General features: G+C 33.9%; 1 protein-coding gene across 2 annotated transcripts; it reads left to right on the forward strand.

Moving 5' to 3' along the window:
- Positions 1-3840: 3840 nt before the first annotated feature.
- On the forward strand, positions 3841-14144 carry LOC132300696 (V-type proton ATPase subunit B2). Of its 2 annotated transcripts, none has more exons than XM_059797895.1 (15): positions 3841-3966; positions 4340-4404; positions 7866-7921; positions 8041-8139; positions 8965-9024; positions 10202-10313; positions 10407-10615; positions 11386-11514; positions 11656-11793; positions 12128-12278; positions 12379-12461; positions 13077-13124; positions 13278-13331; positions 13432-13515; positions 13608-14144. In XM_059797895.1, the coding sequence occupies exons 2-15, from the start codon at positions 4347-4349 to the stop codon at positions 13791-13793; spliced, it is 1467 nt and encodes a 488-aa protein (XP_059653878.1). In that variant the 5' UTR covers positions 3841-3966; positions 4340-4346; the 3' UTR covers positions 13794-14144. The 2 variants fall into 2 exon arrangements, with proteins under 2 accessions (XP_059653878.1, XP_059653879.1); XM_059797896.1 differs by lacking the exon at positions 3841-3966 and adding an exon at positions 3998-4126.
- Positions 14145-14805: the final 661 nt, after the last annotated feature.

Raw genomic sequence — 14805 nt, forward strand, 5'->3', positions numbered from 1 at the left:
TTCTTTTGAAACTCGCCGCATGTCGTCTTTCCATTTGTCCAAAATAATGGTGTTAACAGTACCCAATGAATGATATATGATAAATGAAATCATATTTATAGGGAAAGATTATTGATAATCTCTTATGAATAAATATTGCATGATTTGCTAAGCTTTATTGATTTATTTTGTATATTATCAAGCATGCTATAAAATGACTTTTTTTAGTCATTATATTTATTATATATATGAGTTTTCATTATTTTGATGATATTTCCCTCCTTTTTAAGGGTAACAAATGGGGAGAAATATATTAGGATTGAAGTATTCTTGAGTACCTAGATTCGCCTTTGAGAGACTTTTTGCCTTTTGGCTTGTTCTAATTTATACTTTATGTTTGTTCCATGTTCTATAATGTATACTTTTGTATATGCCATGAACCTTAATGATGTATTGAACTCATGTTATCAATTAAATTGGCATCTTATAATATAATTGCTTCTATATTTTATTCCAAAGCACCATGATCAAAGCTACTATATTGCCATTTCTTGATTATCATTGATTCGCTATACTAAATGAACTATGATAAAAGTATATAGACATAAGCTGTTTAGATCTCCCACCTTTTTTAGATGACAAATGGGGAGAAAAATGATGTGTGATATGCTTGGTAAAGTCATCATAAAACTATCAATGTTTCATATTATATATCATTGTCTTATTGTGCTTATATTTACATGTCAAATGAATGATATATATCTATTGATGGAAGTATGTTGATATAGGGAAATTTTTAGAAATGGAACTATCAATGATTTATGTTATATATCATTATCTTATTGTGATTATATTTACATATCAAATTAATGATATATATCTATTGATGGAAGTATGTTGATAGGGGGAGATTTTTAGAAATCTCTTAAATAGTAAAACGATTTTAAATGCATGTAAATGTCTAAAATGATTGAAAAAAGGACAAACATGATATTTTATGATATTATGTTCAATATATACACTTTGATAGAGAGAACATTTTTTTTAAAATGCTACTTCACTTACTCATGAACACATCAATGTTTTGTCATCATCAAAAAGGGGGAGATTGTTGATATTAAGGATTTCATTCAAGAATAACCTAGTGATTTTGATGATTACAATTCATTAATGGTGTTAAATGACTAACGTTTACATTTAGTGTTCTAGATGATTCATTCCAAGTTTTACATTATTCAAGTTCACATCAGTGGTAAGCAATGGATACAAAGAGACTTGAAGTTGCAAAGAGTTACATACAAGTCCAATCAAATATAGCTTAGACTACAATGAACAACCAAACAACTCAAAGGAATAAAGCAAGAATACCTCAAAGCCTAAACGATTATGGCTGAAGCTTGAAGAAAGGGGTAGATAGGATGGTGGGTGTTAGGAATCAATGTTAAAGTATTTATGAATCCATTTGAAACTCATCTCTATAGGACCATACATATCATTATATCATTCATGAGTTTATATAACCATTAATAATTGACTATGAACTTCATAACATATAAAATTGAAATAAGAAGTCTTTGTTAAGAATGAGTTAGTTCAAGCATTCATAAGTTTTGAAAAAACTTAACACTTGAGCTAGAAATACTAGGGCTATATACCTTAATCACATGATTTAAATTGGTCTAAAAAAATTAGAGTATAAATGTTTTAAACTTAATTATTCATTTCTAAGGCCTTTGTCACCTTGACTCTAGGACCTAATGTATTTGATAAACATCATTCTTAATGGTCCCTATACTCTTAGATATAGGTAATATACTTCAATTATAATCATTGATTAACCTAATGACTTCCTAAGCCAGAGATGCCTTTAAATGTGTGTAAAAACACTTCAAGGCCATATGATCAGCCTCGCAAAGGCTTATGAGGCACGAGAGCTTTTAGGTAAAGAGTGGATTCATATAAGCAGCCTGGTATGCCATATGAGGCACCTGGTATGCTATATGAAGTGCATCCTTCAGTTATGAGGCGCCTGGTATAGATGTAATTTTGAATCCAACGGCTCTTTAAACATTAAATGCATTCCTAGCTACCTTGAAACAACTATTCATCATATTTCAGCCTATATATGCATGGAACATTGATGAACATAATACACAACTTTGAGAGAATGTTTTAAGAGCACTAAAGAGAGCAATAGAAAGACCTTCTAGAGCATCAAAGTGCTTTTGTTATTTATGTTCTCATTACCTCTCATTCATATCATTTATAGAGTATTAAGTTTCATTTGTATTCATTTATACAAATTAGAGTATTTGCATTCATTTATACTCTAATTGTGAGTTTTGAATTGCGTACCAATCTTGAGAGATATTATTGTGCAACAAACAATTGTATACAATCTATTGTAAGGGTTGATGTGACCCAAGGATTGGTGTGATCCAAAGGAACTCTAAGAGAATTCTCTTAGCAAAGAGAATTAAGGTCTTGCTTCTTGTAAATGTTTGCTCTCCCCTTGTAAGGAGAAGTCATAGTGGATTTGGAAAAGTCTCAAGAGGGATCTTGAACCGAGGAGTAGGAGTTTCCGAATCGCGCAAAAATTGATGTGTTATAGTTTGCAATTTCTTTTCCCTATCTCTCTTACAATTATGTTATAAATTGTTTACTTGTTTAATTTGATTATTACATAATTGTGATAAGTAGTTTACTTGAAATTGGTTTCCTTAAAATAAAAAAATTAGCCATTGACTTCATTCATCCCCTTCTAGAGTCAATTATTAGGTAACAATAGGAACTCAAAAAATATAAATGTTGTACTTGGGAACACTGAATCAGTACTTTAAATTTAGAATAAGTGAAAATTTAGTTTAAAATTTTAATTAAATTTCTTTCGATTTTAAATCCAACATGCCAATTTGCTAGTCCACACATAACAAGAAAATATGTTGAGAAATATAAAAACGAAAATTGTCTTTAAAATACACACATTTATTAAATTGAGTGTTCACAAAACTGCAACCAAACTTTTTACGCAAAACTAAATCAAACTGACCTTATTAGTAGGGATTCAGATCCCTTTATGTGGTGAAAATCATTAAAACGTTGACGTTTGGATGCATAGTTGGCAGTCATTTAAAACTAATTAAGTCAGTATTTTCCTATTCCTTTAAATAGTCTGTTTTGTTTTTGGAATATTAATCAGTCTTTAAAATATATCAGCGTGATAAAAACTAATTGAAAAAAATTAAAAAAATTTCAACAGAGAGAACAAAGTGTGATTATATATATATATATATATATATATATATATATATATATATATATGTATTTATATATATGTTTTTATTTACGAGTGTATTTGCGTTGGTTGATATATCGACTCTGGTTCAAATTAGATATATACATATATATATATATATATGTTTTTAAGTTAAGTCACATTATCTTTCTCAAAAGATATCGTTTTCACGTTCTAAACATGCTCCAGCTCTCACACTCTATGTGCGCTATCGCGCAAATTCTCACTGCTTAAGACTTAATTTTGTCATTTTCACGCTTCTGCTTTTAAATTCTCTCGCTCTCGCTCTCGTTCTCGCTCCTACTTTATGTGACTTTGATTTTAAGCGCAAAACATGTGTAAATGTCTATAAATATGATGATAAGTGGAGTGGGGGTGCTACTTTTATGATGGACCCCAACAACTCCTATACAATCACTACGTGTGTCATCTCTCAATTACTTGGCTCCCAAAAGCTACCCCATTGGCAGGCAATCATCAATCACATAGTTCCACGTATTTAACAGTGAGATTTTCCAATATTCCTCATCCGCGATAAAATGTGCAATTGTGTAGACGATCCCAACCTCTGCAGATACATAAAGCTTTGATTTTGATCGCGCTGATTTTTTCCCCAGCACCAATTTTCATCTCCTCCATTAGATCTCACTCCCGTCTGTCTCTTCTATATCGTTCTGTATCAGATCAAAAAGGTACGTTCCTTTTCAGATCCCTTTCTCGAATTCCCAGTAATTGTTCATCAAATTGATTGGTGTATGTATATGTATATGTATCAACTTCCTGAATTAACTCCAAGCTCCTAACCCACCGAATCTTAATTGGGTGCTCATTCGATCTACAGTTGATTTCAGCGTTCGTCTTCTTTTACATCTTTTACTGTAACTTTGACCTAGCTTGTATTGATCTCAAGTGTTTGTGTGTATATAAGCACATGTATGTGTGTACTTACCTATATCTGTAGAGATAGGTACTAATATATGATGTGACTAAGCTGCAAAGTGACTATGCCTGTGTTAGATGACATTTCATTGACGATTTGGGGTTCTAATTTGTTTCCATATTCAGGTTGAATATGGGTCTGGCGCAAAACAATCTCGACAATGAAGAGGGACCGCTGGAGGTTGGCATGGGTAAGTTGTTATATATATATATATGTATATATATTTGCTTGTTTGATATATTTGTGGACAACTCTTTTTTACGATGAAAGATTGTGTATATAAAATTTAATTCAGCTTAGGCACCACTTGATGGCACTTTAGAAGTGGTATCTTGTTTTGAGAGCGAGTTGTTCTGAATTTTTCAGTAAAGGGCAGCATAAATATTTCAAAAGTCTAAGCGAAGTGTACATTAGAGATCTTGAATTTGATATTGTAGGAAACATGGGTTCCAAATTAAGTTTGTAGTTTAATCTAATACAAGGAAAAAGTAATTGAGGATGATGTTGCTATTGGTGATGAGGATTGAAAGAGGAACTCGAGATTTGAGGCACCCTTCAAGACTGTAATTCTTGGTTTTCCTCAAATTTGCAATTAAATATTTCCTTGCTTTGGTATAGCGTTTTTGTTATACAAAATGTTAGGATGTGGAACTTCAGATACTTTGTAATCACCTCTGTAAGCATAACACCTCCACCATCAACTGAACTACTGCCACAATCATATTCCCCACCTCAACCTCTGCCTTCATTGCCATTACCACAATCATTGCCAAACCCACCATCTCCATCATCATCACTATTAAAGTAGTGATTAAGGGGCACAAGAAGAGGAGGGCCCAGAATATTGTGATGAATTAGTTGGTTGAGTAGTTGCTGCAGTGTCATCACCGTCTCATCATCTGAGAGACAGCCAAATAGGTCCTCTCCATCAAGCAAATGTTGTTCACTTGTTCCCTCTCTTCTAACCAAGGGGTGAGCGGATCATCATGCTTGAAGATGTAATCCAAGTTGGTGGGGTTGAAACTTCCTTGCTATGTGCCTGAGATGTAGCTTCATATTGTGGTGACTGCCGAACCTTGTCATGCTTTAATTTGTTCTGTGCTTTGGGGTGTATGAGAGAAAATGAGCTCCAATTGCTCTTCCAGTTAAACAAACTGGTTATTATCTCAAAACTTTGACCTTAAGTTCTTGTAACTTGGGAGTATTATTCCCATATAAAATCCACAATTCAGTTGCACAGGCACAAACAATTGAAGTAATTAGCCAATATACTATGTGGATTGAAAGTTGAAAAGATCATAAAATGAACTAATTAATTTAGTAGGGAAAGATTGATGAGTGACCCTTTGTGCCAATGAGGTGCCAAAAGATTCTTGTTTTTGCCGATGTAACATGCCAATGTGCCAAGTGTCAAGTTGTAATTTATAAGTTGTTTTTAAGTTATAGTATAGCTACTGCAGTCAAATAATAATTTTTTTTTTCCTCAGTCAAATAATTATTTGATTCACTGTGATTCGTCCATTTAAGTGAGTTAAGTATAACTACTATAGTCAATTACTTACTTGAGTCATTGCATTTAACCATTTTAAAATGCAATCTACTAGTAACATTTGTCACCCCTTTAATTACTTCTCTAACAGTCTCCTAAGGGGGACTGGGACCATACAAGAATTGTGGATTTAATAATAACCTGGAAACATTACAATTCATTGTTAAATGATAAATTCATAAATGGTTAAAAAAATACAAATAACTGGACACCAACATTTAAGTTAATAACTGGACAAATAAATAAGAAATGAATTACATAACTGCTCTGTTCAAATCATGATACAATTGAAAGCCCCACCATTACGATCTTCCAATGGTTGGTATAATACCTGCAGTCTCTCTAGATTGCCACTTGGCATGATCACGATCTATAGCCTTAATATAGTCCATAGGGCCAAATTACCCTTTCAGGTATGCTATTTGCTCCTTTAAATGTGTGATGCCATCCTTGACTTGTTTACCCCCAAAATTACAATGGACCTTGTGACTATCCCCATCAACCGGCATACCAAATCTCCATCTGATGCCATCACTAGGGCCACCAGTACTTCTACCAATAGGTCCATTATTACCACCCTCACATCTTTTTTAATTATTGCAAGGAAATTGAGTAAAGAATTACATATTTTAATCAAACATGTAATCTATTCCGTCATTTGTTAAAAATATTATTAACAATAACACAATGTAGAGTAATTGAGTAATATATGTGTAGCATAACAAATTTATTCGGCAGTTAATTTTCTGATTTTTAACTCAATTTTTCAATATAAAGACACTAGGAATGTGACAGACGTAGTTTATGGAATTGATTTACAATGAAATAAAATAATGCACATTGAATAAAAGAAAAAATGATAATACTTCTAAAACAATATCCAGGCATTTTTTTTTTTTCTTTGATAGGTAATAACTCATTAAAGGCACTCAAAAGGGGAGTGCTCCCAAGGGAAAAACAAGCCGCCTACAGCGACACTACAACTTTAAGCTATCCACGAAATCCGAAAGACTATCTATAGATTTATAATTTTGCCCATCAACCCAAAAGAATTAAGAAGACAGTATGTTGTATTTAAGAGACCAAATAGGAGACTCCTCCCCATTAAAGGATCTCCTTTTTCTCTCACACCACATGGCCCATCAAAGACAAAGGCAGCCAATTTTTTTTTTTTTTGGAATTTAAATGATTTACATCATTCCTCACGTGACTTCTTCCTTTTTTCTTGAAGTACAAAGATCTGTGTGCAACTGTAGGAACTGACAGCTTTTTGATAGAATTGTAGCCTCCACTTTAGAGGTAATCCTCTTGTTAAACTGATAGGGGATCTGCCATATCTATAGGAACCCATAGTGTATGATAAGATTGAACGTCTTTTCTGATTGAAAATTGTGCCATCTGATAAATTGATAGCTCCTATCAATTCATTAGCTTAATTTCTTTACCCCCAATCTTTATGAGCTTTATCATAATATATATGCTCACATGTGTATATATATGTACATGCATATATATTATATCTAAATACTATAATTTTTATCCTAAGGGATCAAATGAGAAAATGACATGTGTCATGAGGGAGTTTACCACATCTCTCTTGGTAAATATTATATTTATTCTTTTCGGGATGTGCTCCCCCCTTTGAGTACTCTTTTAGTGACATTTACTTATCAAAAAAAGAAGAAGCTTTTCATGATTTATTTTAACCATCATGTAGGAATTGGTTTTACATTTCACTGGAAGCACATCGATTTTTTTCACTAGGTTTTTGTTGGACATCTATTTGGGCGTCCCTACAGGGTCATCTTGACTTTAACTCTCTCCTTTTATGCTGCAGCCCCTGTAATTATGATGGGCTGGATAACGTAGTTGGCTAAATAATAGTTCAAGGAAAATCCTATTTAGTGGGCATGCATGAGTTGCCCAACAGAATGTTTATTGATTCTATAACCATTTGATTTTTAATCCAATGTGGTAAAACCGTAACAAAACTGTTGCCAATGGATATATAATTTAAACTTGGAGCTTTACTCAAAATTTTGGTTCATGGTAAAGTTGAGCATGATTTTGATCTGGACTTTAACTCCTTTATATTTTTGCAGAGTATAGAACTGTCTCTGGGGTAGCTGGACCACTGGTCATCCTTGAAAAAGTTAAGGTAGATATTGTGCTCTACGCCCCTCATTATTTTTTACGATTTCTCTGTCACACACACATATGCATATATTTAATTTCAGAATGTAAAGATACATGCATTTTTCCGTTTAATTATGTCAGGGACCCAAGTATCAAGAGATTGTCAATATCCGTTTAGGAGATGGAACAACACGACGTGGTCAAGTCCTAGAAGTTGATGGGGAGAAAGCTGTTGTTCAGGTAATTACTGTTTGGCAATCCCCATATGGTTCTGTATGTTTTGAGTGGGTTCATAATTTTTTATGACTTGAAGATTGATTTTTCAATCAATTTACTCAAGCAGATGATTGTTTCTGCCTTCTTCTCCCCCCTTCCCCCCAATTCACAGATTTTGTTATCTTCTTTCAGTGAAGTGATTTTCTAGTAGTGCTATAGTGTGCAGTAATGTCCTGTACTTGTACCTCTTAATTTGACTACTACTGCTTAGGGTTATAAGTTTCAAAACTGCTAAATGTTTTCTGGCTCCATGCTTTGCTTAAGCTGTCCATATTTTATGATGATGTTGATCTAATATTATTTAAGTTGTTAACAAGTGGTAGTTTCCATTATATAATCTCTTCAATCTTCTTTAGGTTCTCATTCTCATATATGCTTTGGGGAAATGTCATTTCTGATGCATCATCTAAATTAACAAATCTAGCTATTCTTCATAAAACTTCCACTGCATGTACTTACCTATCCAGTAAGGTAGTTTCCGATGTGGCTTTTGTTTGAATTCAAATGCCCCTTGGTGGAAGCTTCCACTGTTTGACTAGAATGACATACGGTTATATGGTGATAAGTGTATCTTGGATGTTATGTGGGCCTTGATTATGGTGTTTTTAGTTTAGCTTTCTGCCTTAAAGATTTTTTTTCCTAGACCTTTGGTTGATTGAACATGTTATGAAAACCTCCTGCTCTTGTGTTGGATATCCCTTTACTGGTAGAATTTTGAAATTTGAGTGCCTTCAGTGACTGTATACTTTTTTATTTCAATTTTTTATATCTACATATGTTGGTGACCAGGTTTTTGAAGGAACATCTGGAATTGACAACAAATACACAACAGTGCAGTTTACAGGAGAGGTACATAATCATTCTCAATTGTTCATATTATTCTCCGAAAAATCCAAAGTAGCCTATATTCTGTCATAGAATTCTTCATGCAAATATTCAAAGAACATTGTTTGGAAGATTGATTTTTTTATTTTATTTTATTTTATTTTTATATATTATGTCTTCCCCCCACACCACTTTTTCCAAAGAAAAATAAAAAGAATAAGCGAACATATTCATCTTTTAAGTGAAGTGGTAACCAGATTTATTAGAAATGATGGTCTGCTGAGTCAATTATTGTGAATTGAAATATTCAGCATATCAGCCTTAGCAACCACTTCTTCTATTTGTTGTATTTGTAGGCGTATTTATTAAAGATTGTATGCCAAACAAACCATCTATGCATATTTTGGTGAACATTGGAATTATAAATTTAGCCACTGTTGGTTTGCCCCAGCTGAGATCATTACTATTTATCCCTTGATAGGATTTGGTTGATGGACTTGTACGGTCCAAGTTTGCAAATCACTACTTGGTGGTGTCTAATATGTGCATAAAATTTAGAATATGGATTTTCCTTTATAGTGACTAAATTACAGGTCAAAACAAATTATATACTGCAATTATACATGGTATATAATCCTCGATGTCTAAGAAGCAAGAAGTGGGATTTTGAATGGCACACGAAGTATTTAGATGTTCTTCAGCATTAATATATTGAAGGGGTAATATGTTTTGTCCTATGTAATTGATTGCTAATTTTAAGTTCATCCTAATACACCATCAGGCCCTGCATGATTTCCATAAAAAATTTAAAATTGCTTCTTTGAGCTCCCTTTGCAAGGGATATCTTTACCCAGCTTCTGCACATACCTGCAAATCTTTCATACCATGTTTCAATTGATCAATTGTGCTCACAAATAGATTACACTTGGTAGTTCTATTTTACAGAAAATTTCTGATAAGCAGCACTTGGTTTTAAATTGAATTGTAAATTGTAGATGGAAATCAGAATCTGTTTTCTGATCCATGGTTTTATTGTGATAGTTGAGCCATTTTGCCTGTCCTTGAGGATCAGTCTGTGCTCACTTTTATATGATGCTATCTTTGAATCTTCATATATCTATCTATCTATATATATATATTTTATATTGCCCCTAAAGCATTTTTTGTTCCTTTTTTAAAGAAAGTTACAACTCAACTGCAGGTCTTGAAAACTCCTGTCTCATTGGATATGCTTGGACGCATATTTAATGGTTCTGGGAAACCCATAGACAATGGTCCTCCTATTTTGCCTGAGGCTTATTTGGATATTTCTGGTAAGTGGTATTGGTCGCCAATGACATCTAAATGATGCAATAGTTATCTACAATGTTTAAATGTGATTTTAATCAGTTACTTGTCTACTTCAGGGAGTTCTATCAACCCTAGCGAGAGAACCTATCCTGAAGAAATGATACAGACAGGGATTTCAACAATCGATGTGATGAATTCAATAGCTAGAGGACAGAAAATTCCTCTATTTTCTGCTGCTGGTCTTCCCCATAATGAAATAGCAGCACAAATATGTCGTCAGGCTGGTTTGGTAAAGCGGTTGGAGAAAACTGAAAATCTACTTGAGGTATGGTTGGCAAATGGTATTTTGCATTTAGTAATGTTTAAACACAATATTCTTAATGTGAATAATAACCAAGAACAAAAATTCATAATTACTTCTGCGCTGTGTGCTGTTCCATTACTTTCGTACTAATGAATACCTAAATCTGATGACGATTTGTTTCATTTTACCTACTAAATGTGGGTCAAAATTTTATGTAGGGTCCACTAACCAGTGTTCATCCCATTAATCAAGGGTGTTGGGAGAAACAGAATGTGCAAACTTAAGTTTGGCATGATTCCTCATTGAGGGTAATGCTAGGGGAAGGGGAAGACCAAAGTTAATGTGGGTAGAGTTAGCATGGAAGGATATGATGACATGTGGTTTGACTTAGGCTTTGCCTTAGATAGAGCAAAATGGAAAAATAGGATTCATGTATCCAATCTCAAGTAGTTGAGAAAAAGGCTTTATTGAGTTGAGTATCTTAATTATTTGGAATCAATAAGAATGTCCATCTTTTATATTGTACTTCTTGATAGTGAATAGTAAAGCTGCAACCTCTGAGTGAGGTAAATGTTCTGTAATGGATTGTGGTTCAACTAGTGTGAGTGAGGTTCTATATGATGTCTTTGGTTTCCATCAATTTATTACCTCCTTTTCTCTTTTGTATCTATGAGGGAGTTATTAGCAAGGCAGTCCTTTCCTCCTGTCTTTTATTTTATATACTTGATTTTTGTTGTTAATGTTTGAATTTTTGAAAGATGATTCCTGTTACCTAAATCATAATTTCACAGGATAAAGAGGAGGACAATTTTGCCATTGTTTTTGCAGCTATGGGTGTCAACATGGAGACAGCACAGTTTTTCAAACGTGATTTTGAGGAGAATGGATCAATGGAAAGAGTGACCCTTTTCCTAAACTTGGTAATTTGTTATGAATTAACTCGTGAACCTTTTGCTTCCATCAACTGATTTTGGCTCCTGCCATAACGGAAATTTGATGCTATAATTTTGGGTGGAAATGCTGAAATTTGAAAATTTGGTCCTTATATACTTTTTTTACAGGCCAACGACCCTACAATTGAGCGTATTATTACTCCTAGGATTGCTCTGACGACTGCGGAATATCTGGCATATGAATGTGGGAAGCACGTACTTGTCATATTGACAGATATGAGTTCCTATGCAGACGCTCTTCGTGAGGTAATCATGCATGAGTATACTGTTTTTTTGGATAGGTAAGCAACACACACACACACACCACATGCATGAGTATACTTTGGACTGTCTCTGGTGTACCTTAATCAGTCAATTGCATGTGCCAAAGTAATAAATTGAATTAAGTCAACTTTACTGTATTTTCTTTTTTTATTGTCTGGTGGTGGAATTCCAAGAAATTTCAGAAATATGTAGAACTTCCAACAGTTGTAGTTGAAATATGGTGTGTTTGCAACTATCCCTGTTGAGTTAATCATAATAGTTTTTAATTATTTTTAGAGACTATTGGAGTGACACAAACTACTAATTGCAACTGCAGGTATCTGCTGCTCGAGAGGAAGTGCCAGGAAGACGTGGATATCCTGGTTATATGTATACTGATCTTGCAACAATCTATGAGCGTGCTGGACGAATTGAAGGACGAAAAGGCTCCATCACACAAATTCCAATTTTAACTATGCCAAATGATGGTAATACACCATTTATCTAATCACATTAGCTGTCAAGTATATTATTATATCTTGCTTTAGTAACTTTAGTCTTTCTGAGCTTTATTGTGTTAATGATTAGATATCACACATCCGACTCCGGATCTTACGGGTTATATCACTGAAGGGCAGATCTATATTGACAGACAGCTCCAAAATCGACAGGTAAGGTCTTGAAGTCAGCCACCAGGTTTACTTCGGAATCATTTTAGTATTTTGGTTGTTGGAATTGTAATTTCAAATCAAACCAGTGTGTCAAGTTCATGATGTTTACTTCTAGCCTCACCAAGTGCCATGAACATATTGGATAATGATATGTAATGCTTAATAATAGAGTGCCTAATTTATTTTTTTGCCTCGGAAATTTCCTTATTGGCACGTTATAAACAGAAAATTTCAATCTACATGCACAGAAGTTTGCTGGTAGCTTCCAAATAAAGTAATTATACCACCATTGTCTCTATACAGCTCTGGTTAATTTCCAGAACTGTAATTTTTTGCTTGGTTCATGAAGATGTACTCGGTGCAAAACAATTCAGCTCCATTGCTTGCTTAAGTTTGGCTGATTACCAAATAGGTCAATAAATAATGTAGTATGTATGAGAGTTAGTATTGAGATGTTTCACTTACAAATCGTAGTATGTACCTAGGAGATTCAGGAAGGTGGGTGTTTGATCCTTACAGATGGCCACATATTAACTTCAGAAATGATAGATTGATTATGGGTGGCGTATAAATTTTGGTGCAACTAAAAATTTTTCTTCTGTTTGAATTGAACAGATATACCCGCCAATCAATGTGCTTCCGTCATTGTCTCGTTTAATGAAGGTAAGCATAGAACTGTGCTTAATTTGGTCCAAGGTTGTAAAATTGCGTCATTTTTTTGGGTTTTAGCGGGTATGCTGTTGACTTATTATTTAACTGAGAGAAAAACTGTAGTATAGAGGGCTTATATTAAATTGTATTATTGTAATTTTGCAGAGTGCCATTGGTGAGGGGATGACTCGGAAGGATCATGCTGATGTGTCCAACCAGGTCTGTTTGTTTAGCTCAAGTATTATAAAATTAGTTCACTGATATAAGCGCTTTGACCACCTCTTTTTCGTTCATGATTTATCTTATTTTTCCCTTTCAGTTGTATGCAAATTATGCAATTGGGAAGGATGTCCAGGCAATGAAAGCTGTGGTTGGAGAAGAAGCACTTTCTTCTGAAGACCTGGTCTCTTTCTTCTCGTAATTTTGTTGCAATTTTTATCATAGTTAAGACTAATTCTGATTGCACTAACACTCAATTCCTCTTGAACGAAACAGCTGTATTTGGAGTTCCTAGACAAATTCGAGAGGAAATTCGTTGCCCAAGGAGCCTATGATACCCGCAACATCTTCCAGTCACTCGATTTAGCATGGACACTGCTTCGGATCTTCCCTCGTGAGCTTCTCCACCGTATACCAGCAAAGACCCTTGATGAATTCTATAGTCGAGATGCAGCTCATTGAAGGAGGAAACAAGCTCATACACCCAGTTCTCCGCTTATCTCTCTCCTTGGTTTGAACTCTGCCATGTGATTTTCACCTCGTTTATCCTGCTTAGGCTGCGTATCTCCTCTATCCGGCCCAGAAAATAAAGGTTGTGTTCATTGAGTCCTCCGATTTTAAAATCTCTGTCTAGTTAAAAGAAGCCAATATTCTTGCAACAAGGACTAGTTAGATTATAAGTTTGTGTTTACCCTGTTGTGCGGGATGAGTTCGGCTTTTACTGTTTGAGTTTCAAGAACACACAGGTGTTTATAAATTATAAAGGTCCATCTCATAGAAGATGCTTCTTTAATTATCTTATTTATCTACTAATTTGTTTTCCCCTCTTTTGTGGAATACTTATTATTGTTGTTATTGAGAGAAGGTGTGTCAATGCCGTCTGCTTCTGTATTTTTTCATTTTGAAGATGCTCTAAAATCTGTATTTCCGTTGTGGTTTCAACTGTGCTATAATGATTAAGATGGAATGATATATATATATCTTCTGTCCCAAAATATGTCCTGCGTGAGGAATCTAAGTTGTTATGGTAGTGGAGTTTTTATAGTTTTTTATTGTATTGATAAGAGTAAAATTTCAAATATACCCTTACTAAAAGACAAAATAGTGTTTCGTAATTAGTAATTAGTGTATTTGTATGATAGTTTGGAAATATTATAAAAAATAGTTAAAAGGGTAGTTTAGTAATGTTATAAAAAATAATACATTTAATTTTGAAATGAGACATCTCAAAATGAAAAGATGAACCGGTATTTTGGGACGGAGAAAGTATATTTGTAAATTGAATCACAATTTTTAATGGGAGATTTCAAATTATCTTAGATTTTTTATTACCTCCTGAATGTCTATCGCCCTCATTTATGGAGGTCTGTTGCCCTCTTTTCAGGTTTGAAATCTGAAACCGACCTCATTTATGGATACCTCCATTTCATCATGATAAAAACCTTGGTTTATTAGTCCAGAATATGAGTTTTAG

Source organism: Cornus florida, unplaced genomic scaffold (assembly GCF_030987335.1).
Source record: "Cornus florida cultivar Cherokee Brave unplaced genomic scaffold, ASM3098733v1 CherokeeBrave_3.0.0_Hap2_Chr03, whole genome shotgun sequence".
Classification (NCBI taxonomy): domain Eukaryota; kingdom Viridiplantae; phylum Streptophyta; class Magnoliopsida; order Cornales; family Cornaceae; genus Cornus; species Cornus florida.